The sequence below is a fragment of the Pseudophryne corroboree genome, chromosome 7 (genome assembly GCF_028390025.1).
Source record: "Pseudophryne corroboree isolate aPseCor3 chromosome 7, aPseCor3.hap2, whole genome shotgun sequence".
Lineage (NCBI taxonomy): Eukaryota > Metazoa > Chordata > Amphibia > Anura > Myobatrachidae > Pseudophryne > Pseudophryne corroboree.
In genome coordinates, this window is record NC_086450.1 from 343,630,791 (window position 1) to 343,650,950 (window position 20,160).

Consider the following 20,160-nt stretch of genomic DNA (forward strand, 5'->3'; position numbering starts at 1 on the left):
CCTGGACAGGCACTAACTGACTTGCCGGCTGTCTCATGTCGTCAACAGTTTTTTGTAAAGTGCTGACACTATCACGTAATTCCTTAAATAAGACCATCCAGTCAGGTGTCGACTCCCTAGGGGGTGACATCACTAATACAGGCAATTGCTCCGCCTCCACACCATTTTCCTCCTCATACATGTCGACACACGCGTACCGACACACAGCACACACACAGGGAATGCTCTGATAGAGGACAGGACCCCACTAGCCCTTTGGGGAGACAGAGGGAGAGTTTGCCAGCACACACCAGAGCGCTATATATGTATAGGGACAACCTTATAAATAAGTGTTTCTCCCTTATAGCTGCTATATATGTTTTTATATGCCAAATTAGTGCCCCCCCCCCCCCCCCCCTCTCTTTTTTACCCTGTTTCTGTAGTGCAGGACTGCAGGGGAGAGTCAGGGAGACGTCCTTCCAGCGGAGCTGTGAGGGAAAATGGCGCTTGTGTGCTGAGGAGATAGGCTCCGCCCCCTTCACGGCGGCCTTTCTCCCGCTTTTTATGAGGTAAAATGGCAGGGGTTAAATACATCCATATAGCCCAGGAGCTATATGTGATGTATTTTTTACCATAAAATAAGAATTTACTTACCGATAATTCTATTTCTCGGAGTCCGTAGTGGATGCTGGGGTTCCTGAAAGGACCATGGGGAATAGCGGCTCCGCAGGAGACAGGGCACAAAAAGTAAAGCTTTCCGATCAGGTGGTGTGCACTGGCTCCTCCCCCTATGACCCTCCTCCAGACTCCAGTTAGGTACTGTGCCCGGACGAGCGTACACAATAAGGGAGGAATTTTGAATCCCGGGTAAGACTCATACCAGCCACACCAATCACACTGTACAACCTGTGATCTGAACCCAGTTAACAGTATGATAACAGCGGAGCCTCTGAAAAGATGGCTCACAACAACAATAACCCGATTTAGTTAGCAATAACTATGTACAAGTATTGCAGATAATCCGCACTTGGGATGGGCGCCCAGCATCCACTACGGACTCCGAGAAATAGAATTATCGGTAAGTAAATTCTTATTTTCTCTATCGTCCTTGTGGATGCTGGGGTTCCTGAAAGGACCATGGGGATTATACCAAAGCTCCCAAACGGGCGGGAGAGTGCGGATGACTCTGCAGCACCGAATGAGAGAACTCCAGGTCCTCTTTTGCCAGGGTATCAAATTTGTAGAATTTTACAAACGTGTTCTCCCCCGACCACGTAGCTGCTCGGCAAAGTTGTAATGCCGAGACCCCTCGGGCAGCCGCCCAAGATGAGCCCACCTTCCTTGTGGAATGGGCCTTAACAGATTTAGACTGTGGCAGGCCTGCCACAGAATGTGCAAGTTGAATTGTGCTACCAATCCCACGAGCAATCGACTGCTTAGAAGCAGAAGCACCCAGCATTGTTGGGTGCATACAGGATAAACAGCAAGTCAGATTTCCTGACTCCAGCCAACCTGGAAACTATATTTTCAGGGCCCTGATAACATCCAGCAACTTGGAGTCCTCCAAGTCCCTAGTAGCCGCAGGTACCACAATAAGCTGGTTCAGGTGAAACGCTGACACCACCTTAAGGAGAAACTGGGGACGAGTCCGCAGCTTTGCTCTGTCCGAATGGACAATCAGATATGGCTTTGTGAGATAAAGCCGCCAATTCTGACACTCGCCTGGCCGAGGCCAGGACCAACAGCATGGTCATTTTCCATGTGAGATATATCAAATCCACAGATTTGAGTTGTTTAAACCAATGTGATTTTTTAGGAATCCCAAAACTACGTTGAGATCGCCCAGAGCCACTGGAGACATCAAAGGGGCTGTATATGCAGTACTCCCTTAACAACTTCTGGACTTCAGGAACTGAAGCCAATTTCTTTCTGGAAGAAAATCAACAGGCCGAAATTTGAACCTTAATGGACCCAATTTGAGACCCATAGACACTCCTGTTTGCAGGAAATGTAGAAATTAACCTAGTTGAAATTCTTCCGTGGAGCCTTCCTGGACTCACACCCTGGCACATATTTTCACCTAAGTGGTGATAATGTTGTGCGGTCACCTCCTTCCTGGCTCTGACCAGGGTAGGGATGACCTCTTCCGGAATGCCTCTTTCCCTTAGGATCCGGCGTTCACCCGCCTTGGCGTCAACGCAGCTGCGGTAAGTCCCGGAACAGACACGGTTCTTGCCGAATCAAGACCCTTCTTAGTATCTCTTGAAGTTCCGGGAACCAAGTCCTTCTTGGCCAAACCGGAGCCACGAGTATAGTTCTTACTCCTCTCCTTCCTATCATTTTCAATACATTGGGTATGAAAAGCAGAGGATGGAACACATACACCGACTGGTACACCGACGGTGTTACCAGAGCGTCCCAGCTATTGCCTGAGTGTCTCTTGACCTGGCGCTTCAGGTGGGACGCCATCATAACCACCTTTGGTCTTTCCCAACGGTTTACAATCATGTGGAAACTTCCAGATTAAGTTTCCACTTTTCCGGGTGGAATTCATTTATGCTGAGGAAATCTTCCCAGTTGCCCACTCCCGGAATGAACACTGCTGACAGTGTTATCACATGATTTTCCGCCCAGCGAAGAATCCTTGCTGTCATTGCCCTCCTGCTTCTTGTGTCGCCCCGTCTGATAACGTGGGCGACCGCCATGATGATGTCCTACTGGATCAGCACCGGTTGACTTTGAAGCAGGAGTCTTCCTAGGCTCAGAGCATTGTAAATTGCCCTTAGCTCCAGTATATTCATGTGGAGAGAAGTCTCCAGACTTGACCACACTTCCTTGGAAATTTTTTCCCTGTGTGACTACTCCCCAGCCTCTCAGGCTGGTATCCGTGGTCCCCAGAACACAGTCCTGAATGCTGAGTGTGCTGCCCTCTAAAAGATGAGCACTCTGCAGCCCCCACAGAAGAGACACCCTTGTCCTTGGAGACAGGATTATCCGCTGATGCATCTGAAAATGCGATCCGGACCATTCGTCCAGCAAATCCCCTGAGATCTGCCGAATGGAATCGCTTCGTAAGAAGCCACCATTTTTCCCAGGACTCCTGTGCATTGATGCACTGATACTTGGCCTGGTTTTAGGAGGTTTCTGACTAGGTCGAATAACTCCTTGGCTTTTTCCTCCCGGAGGAACACCTTTTTCTGGACTATGCCCAGAATCATTCCTAGGAACAGCAGACGTATCGTCGGAAAACAGCTGCGATTCTTGGAATATTTAGAATCCAGTCGTGCTGTCGTAGAACTACTTTAGATAGTGCTCTTCCGACCTCCAACTGTTCTCTGGAACTTGCCCTTTTCAGGATATCGTCCAAGTAAGGGATAATTTAGATGCCTTTTTTCTTTGAAGAAACATCTTTTCGGCCATTACCTTGGTAAAAGGCCCGGGGTGCCGTGGATAATTCAAACGGCATCGTCTGAAACTGATATTGACAGTTCTGTACCACGAACCAGAGGTACCCTTGTTGAGAAGGGCAAATTTGGACATGGAGGTAATCCTTGATGTCCAGGGACACCATATAGTCCCCTTTTTTCCGGTTCGCTATCACTGCTCTGAGTGACTCCATCTCGATTTGAACCTTTTATGTAAGTGTTCAAAGATTTCAGTTTAGACTATGTCTCACCAAGCCGTCTGGCTTCAGTACCACAATATAGTGTGGAAAAATAATACCCTTTTCCTTGTTGTAGGAGGGGTACTTTGATTATCACCTGCTGGATATACAGCTTGTGAATTGTTTCCAATGCTGCCTCCCTGTCGGAGGGAGCCGTTGGTAAAGCAGACTTCAGAAACCTGCGAGGAGAAGATGTCTCGACTCTCCAATCTGTACCCCTGGGATAATACTTGTACTATCTAGGGGTCAACCTGCGAGTGATCCCACTGCGCGCTGAGACTCTTGAGACTACCCCCCCACCTTGAGTCCGCTTGCACGGCCCCAGCGTCATGCTGAGGACTTGGCAGACGCGGTGGAGGGCTTCTTTTCCTGGGAAGGGGCTGCCTGCTGCAGTCTACTTCCCTTACCTCTATGTCTGGGCAGATATGACTGGCCTTTTGCCTGCATGCCCTCATGGGAAAGGAAGGATTGAGGCTGAAAAGACGGTGTCTTTTTCAGCTGAGATGTAACTTGGGGTAAAAAGGTTGGATTTCCCAGCTGTTGCCGTGGTCCCCAGGTCCGATGGACCGACCCCAACTAACTCCTTCCCTTTATACGGCAATACTTCCATGTGCCGTATGGGATCTGTATCACCTGACCACTGTCGTGTCCATGACATCTTCTGGGTGATATGGACAACGTACTTATCTTGATGCCAGAGAGCAAATATCCCTCTGTGCATCTCACGTACATATATATATATAGAATGCATCCTATTAAATGCTCTATATGAATAAAATATTTTCAGTCAGGGAATCCGACCAAGCCAACCCAGCACTGCATCTCCAGGCTGATGGCGATCGCTGGTCGCAGTATAACCACCGTATGTGTGTATATACTTTTTAGGATATCTTTCCAGCTTCCTATCAGCTGGCTCCTTGAGGGCGGCCGTATCTGGAGACGGTAACGCCACTTGATAAGCGTGTGAGCGCCTTATCACCCTAAGGGGTGTTTCCCAACGCGCCCTAATTTCTGGCGGGAAAGGGTATAACGCCAATATTTGCTATCGGGGTAACCCCACGCATCATCACACACTTCATTTTATTTTATCTGATTCAGGAAAAACTACAGGTAGTTTTTTCACTCCCACATAATACCCTTTTTTGTGGTACTTGTAGTATCAGAAATATGCAACACCTCCTTCATTGCCCTTAACGTGTGGCCCTAATGAGAAATACGTTTGTTTATTCACCGTCGACACTGGATTCAGTGTCTGTGTCTGTGTCGACCGACTGAGGTAAATGGGCGTTTTTAACGCCCCTGACGGTGTTTCATGAGACGCCTGGACCGGTACTAATAGTTTGTCGGCCGTCTCACGTCGTCAACCGACCTTGCAGCGTGTTGACATTCTCACGTAATTCCCTAAATAAGCCATCCATTCCGGTGTCGACTCCCTAGAGAGTGACATCACCATTACAGGCAATTTCTCCGCCTCCTCACCAACATCGTCCTCATACATGTCGACACACACGTACCGACACACAGCACACACACCGGGAATGCTCTGACAGAGGACAGGACCCACACTAGCCCTTTGGGGAGACAGAGGGAGAGTTTGCCAGCACACACCAAAACGCTATAATTATATAGGGACAACCTTATATAAGTGTTTTCCCTTATAGCATCTTTATATATATCTCAATATCGCCAAAATCAGTGCCCCCCCTCTCTGTTTTAACCCTGTTTCTGTAGTGCAGTGCAGGGGTGAGCCTGGGAGCCTTCTCTCCAGGCTTTCTGTGAGAGAAAATGGCGCTGTGTGCTGAGGAGATAGGCCCCGCCCCTTTTTCGGCGGGCTCGTCTCCCGCTATTTAGTGAATCTTGGCAGGGGTTAAATATCTCCATATAGCCTCTGGGGGCTATATGTGAGGTATTTTTCGCCAAAAAAGGTTTTCATTTGCCTCCCAGGGCGCCCCCCTCCCAGCGCCCTGCACCCTCAGTGACTGCCGTGTGAAGTGTGCTGAGAGGAAAATGGCGCACAGCTGCAGTGCTGTGCGCTACCTTTAGAAGACTGCAGGAGTCTTCAGCCGCCGATTCTGGACCTCTTCTTACTTCAGCATCTGCAAGGGGGCCGGCGGCGCGGCTCCGGTGACCATCCAGGCTGTACCTGTGATCGTCCCTCTGGAGCTGATGTCCAGTAGCCAAGAAGCCAATCCATCCTGCACGCAGGTGAGTTCACTCCTTCTCCCCTAAGTCCCTCGTTGCAGTGATCCTGTTGCCAGCAGGACTCACTGTAAAATAAAAAACCTAAGCTAAACTTTCTCTAAGCAGCTCTTTAGGAGAGCCACCTAGATTGCACCCTTCTCGGCCGGGCACAAAAATCTAACTGGAGTCTGGAGGAGGGTCATAGGGGGAGGAGCCAGTGCACACCACCTGATCGGAAAGCTTTACTTTTTGTGCCCTGTCTCCTGCGGAGCCGCTATTCCCCATGGTCCTTTCAGGAACCCCAGCATCCACAAGGACGATAGAGAAATAGTGTTTTCATTGCGTCTCAGGGCGCCCCCCCCCAGCGCCCTGCACCCTCAGTGACCGGAGTGTGAAGTGTGCTGAGAGCAATGGCGCACAGCTGCAGTGCTGTGCGCTACCTTTCTTGAAGACAAGATGACTTCTGCCGCCGATTTCTGGACCTCTTCACTCTTCTGGCTCTGTAAGGGGGCCGGCGGCGCGGCTCCGGGACCCATCCATGGCTGGGCCTGTGATCGTCCCTCTGGAGCTAATGTCCAGTAGCCAAGAAGCCCAATCCACTCTGCACGCAGGTGAGTTCGCTTCTTCTCCCCTTAGTCCCTCGATGCAGTGAGCCTGTTGCCAGCAGGACTCACTGAAAATAAAAAAAAACCTAAGTCTATACTTTTATTCTAAGCAGCTCAGGAGAGCTACCTAGATTGCACCCTTCTCGGCCGGGCACAAAAACCTAACTGAGGCTTGGAGGAGGGTCATAGGGGGAGGAGCCAGTGCACACCACCTAGTCCTAAAGCTTTTACTTTTGTGCCCTGTCTCCTGCGGAGCCGCTAATCCCCCATGGTCCTGACGGAGTCCCCAGCATCCACTTAGGACGTCAGAGAAACTACTGGTAGTTTTTTCTCTCCAAACATAATACCCTTTTCTCTATCGTCCTAAGTGGATGCTGGGGTTCCTGAAAGGACCATGGGGGAATAGCGGCTCCGCAGGAGACAGGGCACAAAAAAGTAAAGCTTTTACCAGATCAGGTGGTGTGCACTGGCTCCTCCCCCTATGACCCTCCTCCAGACTCCAGTTAGATTTTGTGCCCGAACGAGAAGGGTGCAATCTAGGTGGCTCTCCTAAAGAGCTGCTTAGAGAAAGTTTAGCTTAGGTTTTTTACTTTACAGTGAGTCCTGCTGGCAACAGGATCACTGCAACGAGGGACTTAGGGGAGAAGTAGTGAACTCACCTGCGTGCAGAGTGGATTTGCTGCTTGGCTACTGGACACTAGCTCCAGAGGGACGATCACAGGTACAGCCTGGATGGTCACCGGAGCCGCGCCGCCGGCCCCCTTGCAGACGCTGAAGAGAGAAGAGGTCCAAAATCGGCGGCTGAAGACTCCTGAGTCTTCATAAAGGTAGCGCACAGCACTGCAGCTGTGCGCCATTTTCCTCTCAGCACACTTCACACAACAGTCACTGAGGGTGCAGAGCGCTGGGGGGGGCGCTCTGAGAGGCAAATAAAAACCTTATTAGAGGCAAAAAATACCTCACATATAGCCCACAGAGGCTATATGGAGATATTTAACCCCTGCCTAACTTCAAAAATAGCGGGAGACGAGCCCGCCGAAAAAGGGGCGGGGCCTATCTCCTCAGCACACAGCGCCATTTTCTCTCACAGAAAAGCTGGAGAGAAGGCTCCCAGGCTCTCCCCTGCACTGCACTACAGAAACAGGGTTAAAACAGAGAGGGGGGGCACTGATTTTGGCGATATTGTATATATATAAAAGATGCTATAAGGGAGAAACACTTATATAAGGTTGTCCCTATATAATTATAGCGTTTTTGGTGTGTGCTGGCAGACTCTCCCTCTGTCTCCCCAAAGGGCTAGTGGGTCCTGTCCTCTGTCAGAGCATTCCCGGTGTGTGTGCTGTGTGTCGGTACGTGTGTGTCGACATGTATGAGGACGATGTTGGTGAGGAGGCGGAGAAATTGCCTGTAATGGTGATGTCACTCTCTAGGGAGTCGACACCGGAATGGATGGCTTATTTAGAGAATTACGTGAGAATGTCAACACGCTGCAAGGTCGGTTGACGACATGAGACGGCCGACAATCTATTAGGACCGGTCCAGGCGTCTCAGAAACACCGTCAGGGGTTTTAAAAACGCCCATTTACCTCAGTCGGTCGACACAGACACAGACACGGACACTGAATACAGTGTCGACGGTGAATAAACAAACGTATTTCTCATTAGGGCCACACGTTAAGGGCAATGAAGGAGGTGTTACGTGTTTCTGATACTACAAGTACCACAAGAAAGGGTATTATGTGGGAGTGAAAAAACTACCTGTAGTTTTTCCTGAATCAGATAAAATAAAATGAAGTGTGTGATGATGCGTAGGGTTACCCCGATAGCAAATATTGGCGTTATACCCTTTCCCGCCAGAAATTAGGGTACGTTGGGAAACACCCCTTAGGGTGATAAGGCGCTCACACGCTTATCAAGTGGCGTTACCGTCTCCAGATACGGCCGCCCTCAAGGAGCCAGCTGATAGGAAGCTGGAAAAATATCCTAAAAAGTATATACACACATACGGTGGTTATACTGCGACCAGCGATCGCCATCAGCCTGGAGATGCAGTGCTGGGTTGGCTTGGTCGGATTCCCTGACTGAAAATATTTTATTCATGTAGAGCATTTAATAGGATGCATTCTATATATATGTATGTGAGATGCACAGAGGGATATTTGCTCTCTGGCATCAAGATAAGTGCGTTGTCCATATCTCCCAGAAGATGTCAGGGACACGACAGTGGTCAGGTGATACAGATCCCATACGGCAGATGGAAGTATTGCTGTATAAAGGGAAGGAGTTATTTGGGGGTCGGTCCATCGGACCTGGGGACCACAGCAACAGCTGGGAAATCCAACCTTTTTTACCCCAAGTTACATCTCAGCTAAAAAAGACACCGTCTTTTCAGCCTCAATCTTTCCTTTCCCATGAGGGCATGCAGGCAAAAGGCCAGTCATATCTGCCCAGACATAGAGGTAAGGGAAGTAGACTGCAGCAGGCAGCCCTTTCCCAGGAAAAGAAGCCCTCCACCGCGTCTGCCAAGTCCTCAGCATGACGCTGGGGCCGTGCAAGCGGACTCAAGGTGGGGGGGTAGTCTCAAGAGTCTCAGGGCGCAGTGGGATCACTCGCAAGTTGACCCCTAGATCGTACGAGTATTATCCCAGGGGTAAAGATTGGAGAGTCGAGACATCTTCTCCTCGCAGGTTCCTGAAGTCTGCTTTACCAACGGCTCCCTCCGACAGGGAGGCAGCATTGGAAACAATTCACAAGCTGTATATCCAGCAGGTGATAATCAAAGTACCCCTCCTACGACAAGGAAAAGGGTATTATTTTTCCACACTATATTGTGGTACTGAAGCCAGACGGCTTGGTGACACATAGTCTAAATCTAAAATGTTTGAACACTTACATAAAAGGTTCAAATCGAGATAAAGTCACTCAGAGCAGTGATAGCGAACCGGAAAAAAGGGGACTATATGGTGTCCCTGGACATCAAGGATTACCTCCATGTCCAAATTTTGTCCTTCTCATCAAGGGTACCTCTGGTTCGTGGTACAGAACTGTCAATATCAGTTTCAGACGATGCCGTTTGAATTATCCACGGCACCCCGGGCCTTTTTACCAAGGTAATGGCCGAAAAGATGTTTCTTCAAAGAAAAAAGGCATCTAAATTATCCCTTACTTGCACGACCTAAAAAGGGCAAGTTCCAGAGAACAGTTGGAGGTCGGAAGAGCACTATCTAAAGTAGTTCTTCGACGGCACGACTGGATTCTAAATATTCCAAGAATCGCAGCTGTTTTCCGACGATACGTCTGCTGTTCCTAGGGATGATTCTGGACACGGTTCAGAAAAAGGTTTTTCTTCCCGAGGAAAAAGCCAAGGAGTTATCCGACCTGTCAGGAACCTCCTAAAACCAGGAAAGGTGTCTGTACATCAATGCACAAGAGTCCTGGGAAAAATGGTGGCTTTTTACGAAGCAATTCCATTCGGCAGATTCCATGCAAGAATTTTCCAAAGGGATCTGTTGGACAAATGGTCAGGGTCGCATCCTCAGATGCACCTGCGAATAACCCTGTCGCCAAGGACAAGGGTATATCTTCTGTGGTGGTTGCAAAAGGCTCATCTATTGGAGGGCCGCAGATTCGGCATACAGGATTTGATCCTGGTGACCACGGACGCCAGCCTGAGAGGTTGGGGAGCAGTCACACAAGGAAGAAACTTCCAGGGGGTATGGACGAACCTGGAAAAGTCTCTTCACATAAACATTCTGGTACTAAGAGCAATCTAAAATGCTCTAAGCCAGGCGGAACCACTCCTGCAAGGAAAACCGGTGTTGATTCAGTCGGACAACATCACGGCGGTCGCCCATGTAAACAGACAGGGCGGCACAAGAAGCAGGAGTGCAATGGCAGAAGCTGCCAAGATTCTTCGCTGGGCGGAGAATCACGTAATAGCACTGTCAGCAGTGTTCTTCCCGGGCGTGGACAACTGGGAAGCAGACTTCCTCAGCAGACACGATATTCACCCGGGAGAGGGGGGTCTTCATCCAGAAGTCTTCCACATGCTAATAAACTGTTGGGAAAGACCAATGGTAGACATGATGGCGTCTCGCCTCAACAAGAAACTGGACAAGTATTGCGCCAGGTCAAGAGATCCACAGGCAATAGCTGTGGACGCACTGGTAACACCTTGGGTGTACAAATCAGTATATGTGTTTCCTCCTCTGCCTCTCATACCAAAGGTATTGAAGATTATACGGTGAAGAGGAGTAAGAACAATACTAGTGGCTCCGGATTGGCCAAGAAGGACTTGGTACCCGGAACTTCAAGAGTTGGTCACGGACGACCCGTGCCCTCTACTTCTGAGAAGGGACCTGCTACAACAGGGTCCCTGTCTCTTTCAAGACTTACCGCGGCTGCGTTTGACGGCATGGCGTTTGAACGCCAGATCCTAAAAGGGAAAGGCATTCCAGAAGAAGTCATTCCTACCTTGATTAAGGCAAGGAAGGAAGTCACCGCGAAACATTATCACCGCATTTGGCGAAAATATGTCGCGTGGTGCGAGGATCGGAGTGTTCCGACGGAGGAATTTCAACTGGGTCGTTTCCTACATTTCCTACAATCAGGATTGTCTATGGGTCTCAAATTGAGATCTATTAAGGTTCAAATTTCGGCCCTGTCAATATTCTTCCAAAAAGAATTGGCCTCAGTTCCTGAGGTACAGACTTTTGTTAAAGGAGTACTGCATAGACAGCCTCCTGTGGTGCCTCCGGTGGCACCGTGGGATCTAAATGTAGTTTTAGATTTCCTCAAATCCCATTGGTTTGAACCATTGAAAAAGGTGGATTTTAAATATCTCACATGGAAAGTGACTATGTTACTGGCCCTGGCTTCCGCCAGGAAAGTATCTGAATTGGCGGCTTTATCTTATAAAAGCCCTTATCTAATCTTCCATTCGGATAGGGCAGAACTGAGGACTCGTCCGCATTTTCTCCCTAAGGTGGTATCAGCGTTTCACCTGAACCAACCTATTGTGGTGCCTGCGGCCACTGGCGACTTGGAGGACTCCAAGTTGTTGGACGTTGTCAGAGCCTTAAAAATATACATTTCAAGGACGGCTGAAGTCAGAAAATCTGACTCGCTGTTGATACTATATGCACCCAACAAGTTGGGTGCCCCTGCTTCTAAGCAGACGATTGCTCGTTGGATTTGTAACACAATTCAACTTGCTCATTCTGTGGCAGGCCTGCCACAGCCTAAATCTGTTAAGGCCCATTCCACAAGGAAGGTGGGCTCATCTTGGGCGGCTGCCCAAGGGGTCTCGGCATTACAATTCTGCCGAGCAGCTACGTGGTCGGGGGAAAACACGTTTGTAAAATTCTACAAATTTGATACCCTGGCAAAAGAGGACTTGGAATTCTCTCATTCGGTGCTGCAGAGTCATCCGCACTCTCCCGCCCGTTTGGGAGCTTTGGTATAATCCCCATGGTCCTTTCAGGAACCCCAGCATCCACTTAGGACGATAGAGAAAATAAGAATTTACTTACCGATAATTCTATTTCTCGGAGTCCGTAGTGGATGCTGGGCGCCCATCCCAAGTGCGGATTATCTGCAATACTGTACATAGTTATTGTTAACAAATTCGGGTTATATTGTTAAGGAGCCATCTTTAAGAGGCTCTTTCTGTTATCATACTGTTAACTGGGTTTAGATCACAAGTTGTACGGTGTGATTGGTGTGGCTGGTATGAGTCTTACCCGGGATTCAAATTGCCTCCCTTATTGTGTACGCTCGTCCAGGCACAGTACCTAACTGGAGTCTGGAGGAGGGTCATAGGGGGAGGAGCCAGTGCACACCACCTGATCTGGTAAAAGCTTTACTTTTTTGTGCCCTGTCTCCTGCGGAGCCGCTATTCCCCCATGGTCCTTTCAGGAACCCCAGCATCCACTACGGACTCCGAGAAATAGAATTATCGGTAAGTAAATTCTTATTTTTTGTGGTACCTGGGGTAACATCAGAAATGTGCAACACATTTTTCATAGCCTCAATCATGTAACGTGTGGCCCTATTGGAAGTAACATTAGTCTCATCGTCGTCGACACTGGAGTCAGTATCCGTGTCGACATCTGTGTCTGCCATCTGAGGTAGCGGGCGTTTTAGAGCCCCTGATGGCTTTTGAGACGCCTGGGCAGGCACAGGCTGAGAAGCAGACTGTCCCATATTCGGTATGTCGTCAAACTTTTTATGTAAGGAGTCGACACTGTCACGTAATTCCTTCCACATAACCATCCACTCAGGTGTCGGCCCCGCAGGGGATGACATCACATTTATAGGCATCTGCTCTGCCTCCACATAAGCCTCCTCATCAAACATGTCGACACAGCCGTACCGACACCGCACACACACCGGGAATGCTCTGACAGAGGACAGGACCCCACAAAGCCCTTTGGGGAGACAGAGTATGCCAGCACACACCAGAGCGCTATAATAATACAGGGATTAACTGAATTATTTCCCCTTATAGCTGCTATATAAGTTATACTGCGCCTAAATTTAGTGCCCCCCCTCTCTTTTTTACCCTTTGTAGCTTGATACTGCAGGGGAGAGCCAGGGAGCGATCCTTCCAGCGGAGCTGTGAGGGAAAAATAGCGCCAGTGTGCTGAGGGAGTTAGCCCCGCCCCTTTTTCGGCGGACTTTTCTCCCGCTTTTTTCAGGAATTCTGGCAGGGGTAATTTATCACATATATAGCCCTGGGACTATATATTGTGATGATTTGCCAGCCAAGGTGTTTATATTGCTGCTCAGGGCGCCCCCCTCCAGCGCCCTGCACCCAGTGACCGGAGTGTGAGGTGTACATGAGGAGCAATGGGGCACAGCTGCAGTGCTGTGCGCTACCTTGGTGAAGACCGAAGTCTTCTGCCGCCGATTTTCCGGACTCTTCATGCTTCTGGCTCTGTAAGGGGGACGGCGGCGCGGCTCCGGGAACAAACACCAAGGTCGGGTCCTGCGGTCGATCCCTCTAGAGCTAATGGTATCCAGTAGCCTAAGAAGCCCAAACTACCACCTGTTAGGTAGGTTTGCTTCTTCTCCCCTTAGTCCCTCGCTGCAGTGAGTCTGTTGCCAGCAGATCTCACTGTAAAATAAAAAACCTAAATATACTTTCTTTCTAGGAGCTCAGGAGAGCCCCTAGTGTGCATCCAGCTCAGCCGGGCACAAGATTCTAACTGAAGTCTGGAGGAGGGTCATAGTGGGAGGAGCCAGTGCACACCAGTTAGTCTAAAGCTTTCTTTTAGTTGTGCCCAGTCTCCTGCGGAGCCGCTATTCCCCATGGTCCTTACGGAGTTCCCAGCATCCACTTATGACGTCAGAGAAATACCGATGGCCGGAATCCCAGCCGTCAGTATACAGACAATGGCATGCCCGCCGTTAGTTGTCGACAGTGGGGCAAGCACAAATTGTCCCCTTGCGGACTCGCTCCACTCGCCACAGGTGCTGTTCCTGCTCTATGGGTGTCGTGGACACCCATGAGTGGGACTAGCCCTTGCCAGCCGGGATTCCGGCTGTCGGCATTGTCAACGGTCAGGATTCCAGCATCGATATACTGACCGCCAGGATCCGACCGTCGGCAAATTAAATGCATACCGTCACAGGAATAGTATACATTACATAACAGCTACACATCCTGCCTGTATATGGGATACTGACAATCTTTAAAATTCATAATTATTTAAAATGACACATAAAATACCTTTAAGAAGACTTCCAAAAAGGTGGAATTAGCTGCATATCCTCTCCCTCGCCTCCCTGCACATTTTTTGTGACATATTTCAATTTAAAGACCCACCATACAGCATGTGTGGTACTAAATGCAGAGACACGCTTTGTGTAAGGGTGAGATATTGGACCAATATGCCGTATGGGAACGTCCAATAGTCTACATCGTCTAGTGTGTGAACCAGAAAGATAAAAGTGAATAATCTTGGACTGGTTAAAGCATAGGGGACTAAATTACCCTTTGCCAATACAACCTGTACAAATTCGGGGAAAAAAAGCCCAATATCTGTCTGTATATCCCCACAATAATGCTATTCAGAGAGATCCTGATCTATTTCTCTAATACACCTAAATCAATTTCTGTGACCTACACGTAAGAGTTAACCCTCTCATTCACCCGACTGCTCTTTGTTGAGTACAGTGCACCCAGTCAATGCTATACCGCAGTGATGGCTAACCTTGACACTCCAGCTGTTGTTGAACTACACATCCCAGCAAGCCCTGCATCAGTTTTAGCATGGCCAAATAACAAATCTGTAGCAGGGCATGCTGGGATATGTAGTTCAACAACAGCTGGAGTGTCAAGGTTAGCCATCACTGCTATACCGGCTACTCTGAAGACATGAACCAGAGAGACCAGTAGGAACTAGAAACAGCCTCCACCAGAGAGGTGCTGTAGTAGCTACACACACACACACCGCTCAGACGTAAGCACTGCCAGATACTTGGGACGGAGCCTACTCCTCTCCCATATCCAGGGCACCATAGCTATGCACAGTTGAGGCTTATGGGGCCCATACATCAGGCCAATGCCTGGGTAAGGGAAATCTAATACAGGTTGAGTATCCCTTATCCAAAATGCTTGGGACCAGAGGTATTTTGGATATGGGATTTTTCCGTATTTTGGAATAATTGCATACCATAATGAGATATCATGGTGTTGGGACATAAATCTAAGCACAGAATGCATTTATGTTACATATACACCTTAAACACACAGCCTGAAGGTCATTGTAGCCAATATTTTTTGTAACTTTGTGCATTAAACAAAGTGTGTCTACATTCACACAATTTATGTATGTTTCATATACACCTTATACACACAGCCTGAAGGTCATTTAATACAATATTTTTAATAACTTTGTGTATTAAACAAAGTTTGTATACATTGAGCCATCAAAAAACAAAGGTTTCACTGTCTCACTCTCACTAAAAAAAGTCCGTATTTCGGAATATTCCGTATTTCGGAATATTTGGATATGGGATACTCAACCTGTACTGTATGTTGGAAATCCACAATTCCAGCCAAAAAATAACCGACGAGCTGCAGATTTTTAACATACTGTATTTTTGCAGATTCCCCGATCATCCATGTCCACCAATCGGGATATTGGAAGAACAGGGAGCGGTGGCTTAACTTGTATGGCCCGCATTAGAGTGTCTGCTGGGTAAAACACGCCAGTAGTAGTGAGAAACTTGATATTAGACTGAAAGCAAGAGGATCCCCACCAAGAAACTTCCCCCTTAGGCAGGGTACTCAGTAACCATATAAGAAACTATAGAACTAAACTATAGCATCCTCCCTCTTTTATTTTGCTGTAACGGTTACTCCGTTCTCAATGCACTTTGCCAGTGGTGTTTTTGCCCTTGCCACTGGATTGTAACATCATTGCACTAGTCTGTTATCATATGGATTGGATGTATTGTTCCCCATATTTGCCTTATATTGACTGTACCTCATTTTTTGTTAAATCACTGCCTCTGTTGCATTGTAGTTGTACTTTTCTACCAAAAGACAGACAACTATAGTAATGGTAACAAAAGTTTCTGTCTTAAAGTGCAGCATAGATACAGCCAGGCAAAGAATTCGGCAGCAATTGAATGGGCCCCTATGTGTTTTCTGCTCACTGTGTGCTAAAGTGTGTATATAGGTCTGCTGGAATGCAAACCTACAAGTAAATATTCCAGGACAACTTCTAGCATTAGGTTTTACTGAACATTACAAATGGGAATACTACAGTCAACCACACCAGTCTGTGTTACCGGCATGGCTGCACAAATCCGTTGCATTCTTGCTTCCCCTGTTCTGTGAAGCCATGTAAACAATCAGATAATAACAGACACCTCCCTGCTTGCGGCCTGCCCTGTCACAAAGCAGGCAAGTCATCCTCACTAAAAAACATATCTGCTGCAGCTATTAGGGCTGCAGGACCAGTTCAATTCCATGAACGTTGCTCCATAAGCTTAGCTGCAGGTTTCTAGGCACCGGACAGAAAGACTAGTCGGATGCACGATATGCTGCTTGTGTGTCACTATGGCAGAATGCTTTTAGAAGCCAACTTTGCAGAAAGCAATGGAGAATGACAAGATATGCATCAAATTCAGTTTCTTAGGTCAGATGCAGAGCAAGTTCCCACATGCACTGACATGCTAGGGCATGCTGGAACATGCAGTTCAACCACAACTGTAGAGGCACAGACTGCCTGTCCATGCCCTGCTAAATAACGCTGAGGCGGGGTTTAGTTATGTTGACAGTGATGGTCACATGGTCACTATGTTGACATAGAACACCGACATTCAGTTTCAACACTTATGAAATGACGACAATTTGCAATGTATCCCTAACAGTGATATAACCACTGCATTTCAGATGTCTGTGCTGACATTTCATGCATGCTGACATAATTGTGTATCCTGCGGCCAGTTGCAGGCAGAAAACCTGACCAGCAGCTCCTTTACACCATTAAAACACTGGAATGACATCAGAGAACAGATTCCTCGCTTTCGTCATGGATGTATATTGCTGCACTATTTACAGTGCCCTCTAACTCACACAGGATAGGCACACGGTGTATGACAGGGAGAATGAGACAGCAGTAAGCCCAGGTAACTGGGGCACAGATGCCAGGAAAGCCAATTATAGAGGCAAGGCCCATAAGGTACCTCTAAACACGCATTACATAATGACGACAGGGTCGCCTGAGTAACCACATACAATGCAGACTGTGCTTACCAGCTGATTAGTGCTCTTGTTGTCCCCCTCCGCCATTGTGTGTCACACAGCAGTCTTACAGCACCCACACAGTCACCACAGCACTCACAACTGCCTGATGCTCTCCGGAGCAGGACATAAATAGCCGCTCCCAGCATACACCGCGACACACGGGCTGCCTAGGAACGCCATCGAATGCGCGCTGTGATTGGCTGAGTCGTGCATAAACTTCGTCATGACAGCCAATCACCGCGCTCTTTTCAATAAGTTGACAGTTATTATTTGAATTGCAAAAGACAGTCAGTACAGTGCTAGTTCTTCCCAGCACTGTGTCTGTGTATTGTAGTAGTAGGTGCCAGGCTCTCAGCAGAAGCAGGGCAGGCTCAGTCACACAGCAGCAGTGAGTCAGGGACTGTAAGTGTGTCAGGCTGGCAGCTGCTGCATTATAATGCCACCTGATTATTATTGTGCTGACTGAATCAAAGGTACTGCTACAGTGTAACAATAGCATTAATCTATGAACGTGCACATCACTCTGAGCTGCTAATATGTGTCCCCACTGAAAAAAAGACAGTGCTATAAAGGCATTAAAAATTAAGGGGAAAAAAGCACAAGTTATATATTTCTTTTTCCATTTTGAATATATTTAATGCCTTTACAGGCTTCTGCAAGATTGACAAGACAGTGGAGTTTTTATTCTTAATTAAAAAGCATAACATAAATAGAACAACATATATACCAACTACATAATTGAAAAGTAGAAATGAATCCAGGTATGAAATAAAAGTCACTGAAATAATTCAATCACCATAACAGGGTTCGCCAGCATCCCGTCCATCATGATGCCAACTACATCCTTACTGAACCATACGACCATCCATAATAGCTTCCCATTCCCATAGCTGATTAGCTGTTACTCATTGCAGCCTCATACAGTATGTGAGCCTCTGAAGAAAGAGCTGCAGTGAGTCTCAGGTGAGTTATACCACTTTTACAGAGAATTGTGGGGCACACCCAGGATTTTGTAGCCAGCTCCAACCCCAATGGGACCCATTTGAGATCCTGATCAGACTGGTGGGTTGGTGACGTCAGTTGTCACGTGTACAGTTTTCAGGAGATGCGACCATCTCCTAGCACTGGCTTTCCTATGCTGTAAACGTGTTCCAGAGTGTATCGACCCTGCAAGCTAGCCAGGGTTGGATTCCCAGATCACTGGACCCAAGTAAACCCTTTTACACTGAGCCACACCTCGGATTAACCCTGCAATAATCAGGGTCAAAAGCTTGGTGTAAAAGGGGTAATTGGCATAATGATCAGAAAAAGTTCTGCCTTCAAAGTGAAAGTGTGACTTCACTGTAATGTCATTCTAAAGTCAGGCCCTGTGCTCATTATGGCAAATTAAACAGATCTGCATGTAGCTTGTTAGCAGTAAACATTGAAATTTCCTGTATGTCATTAATTTATTGACACATTTTATCTCTAATAAGATCTATTCCAGTATGGGCCAACCGCACAATAACATTCTTATTTTTTGGGTGTTACAGTCAGTTCTAACCATTCTTATTCTAATGGCTGTTTAACTAAATATTATTGACAGAGTGTTGCAATGTCGGATAGGGATTTTATTCCACACAACGGCACTTAACCAGGATGATTGGTTTATTCAGATAACAGATATTACAGCTTGTAGTATACAGAAGATGTTCTGCAGCAGCATGAACTCACAGTATACATGTGATGTACAGCGGTGACACAGCGATTCAGTACACACAGGATGCGGCTGCATACACAGTGGGTGTGGCTGCGGGGTACACAAGGTCACACAGAAATTGCAGGACTGCAGGTCAGTGCAGTTGTCTCTCCCAGGAAGAACTCTCTCAGACTGTGCACTAAGCACCTCCTCCTGCACTGAGCTAACACTAGAAGGGAAAACACTGGAGCAGGGAAGCTGCCTCTAGAGCTGGGAACGGAGACAGACAGCAGAGTGATCCACTGTATAACAAATATGTGTATAATACGTATATTTATATAAGGAAGTAAGACATTTTGTGAGTTCCCCTGTTTTTGCCATGTAAATGGTTGCTACTTAAAAAAAAAAAAAAAAAAACAGGAGAAAACAATCAGACCCCATTGTATTTGCTCTTGTCCGCTTCCTAAAATATGTGGTCTTCTTATTGTAAATCTTAAAACAATAAAAATGACATTTTCTTCAACGTAGTGGTCAGAGATGGTATTCACAATATCCATAGTGGGAGAGGTACTTGTTCCTTACGGACCCTTTTTTATTTAGATATTTTACCAACATATTATATTCCATGCAAACTTACTCATGTGTCTTATGCCTTAAACTCAGTAGCCGCCAAGCCTCTTTGCAGTTTAGAGCGACTCCAGAGGTGGGAATCCAAAATTCAAATAAGGAAGCCACACAAACTGCCGGGGAGTCCCAGCCAGCGATGTTTGGCAACATTTGTTGTGGTAGTTGGTGTGTCTCCTCCATTTGAATTTTGGACTGTGCTGCAGCCACAACTCTGGAGCCGCCACTGACTGCTGGAGCCACTGGACCAGGTAAGTTACAGCTAGATCGCCAGTAACATTTTGTCGACATTCTAATCATGTCCACAATTCATTAGTATCAACACGATGAATGTTGACATTAATGATGGCAGCAAAATAAAACAAACCCAAATCTTGGGGGTTTGTTTAATTAGCTCAATCTGTTACATTTATTTTTCATATGTAGTATTCTGTGGTCACTGTAGATCAGGGGTGGGGAACGTCCGACCCGCGGGCCGTATAAGGCCTGCATAGCCACTTTGCCTGGCCCGGCCAGAGTACCAGGGAACAAGCAGGAGAGGAGGAGGACGGCATCCGACGGAGGTGACGGACGGAGGAGGACGTGGACTAGGGGGATGGCAGCATGCAGGACTAGGAGAGGGATGGAGGACGTGGGTGATGAGGGTTACCTGGAAACAGCAGGCGGG

General features: G+C 47.6%; 1 protein-coding gene across 1 annotated transcript in view; it reads right to left on the bottom strand.

Moving 5' to 3' along the window:
• The window catches only part of ARL6IP1 (ADP ribosylation factor like GTPase 6 interacting protein 1), an 85,609-nt gene extending 68,275 nt beyond the window's left edge, over positions 1 to 17,334 (bottom strand). The window contains exon 1 of the mRNA XM_063934390.1: positions 17,201 to 17,334. Coding sequence (XP_063790460.1) covers positions 17,201 to 17,236 — 36 coding nt within the window. The 5' untranslated portion in view covers positions 17,237 to 17,334. The remainder of the gene's footprint in view (positions 1 to 17,200) is intronic.
• Between the last annotated feature and the right edge of the window lie 2,826 nt (positions 17,335 to 20,160).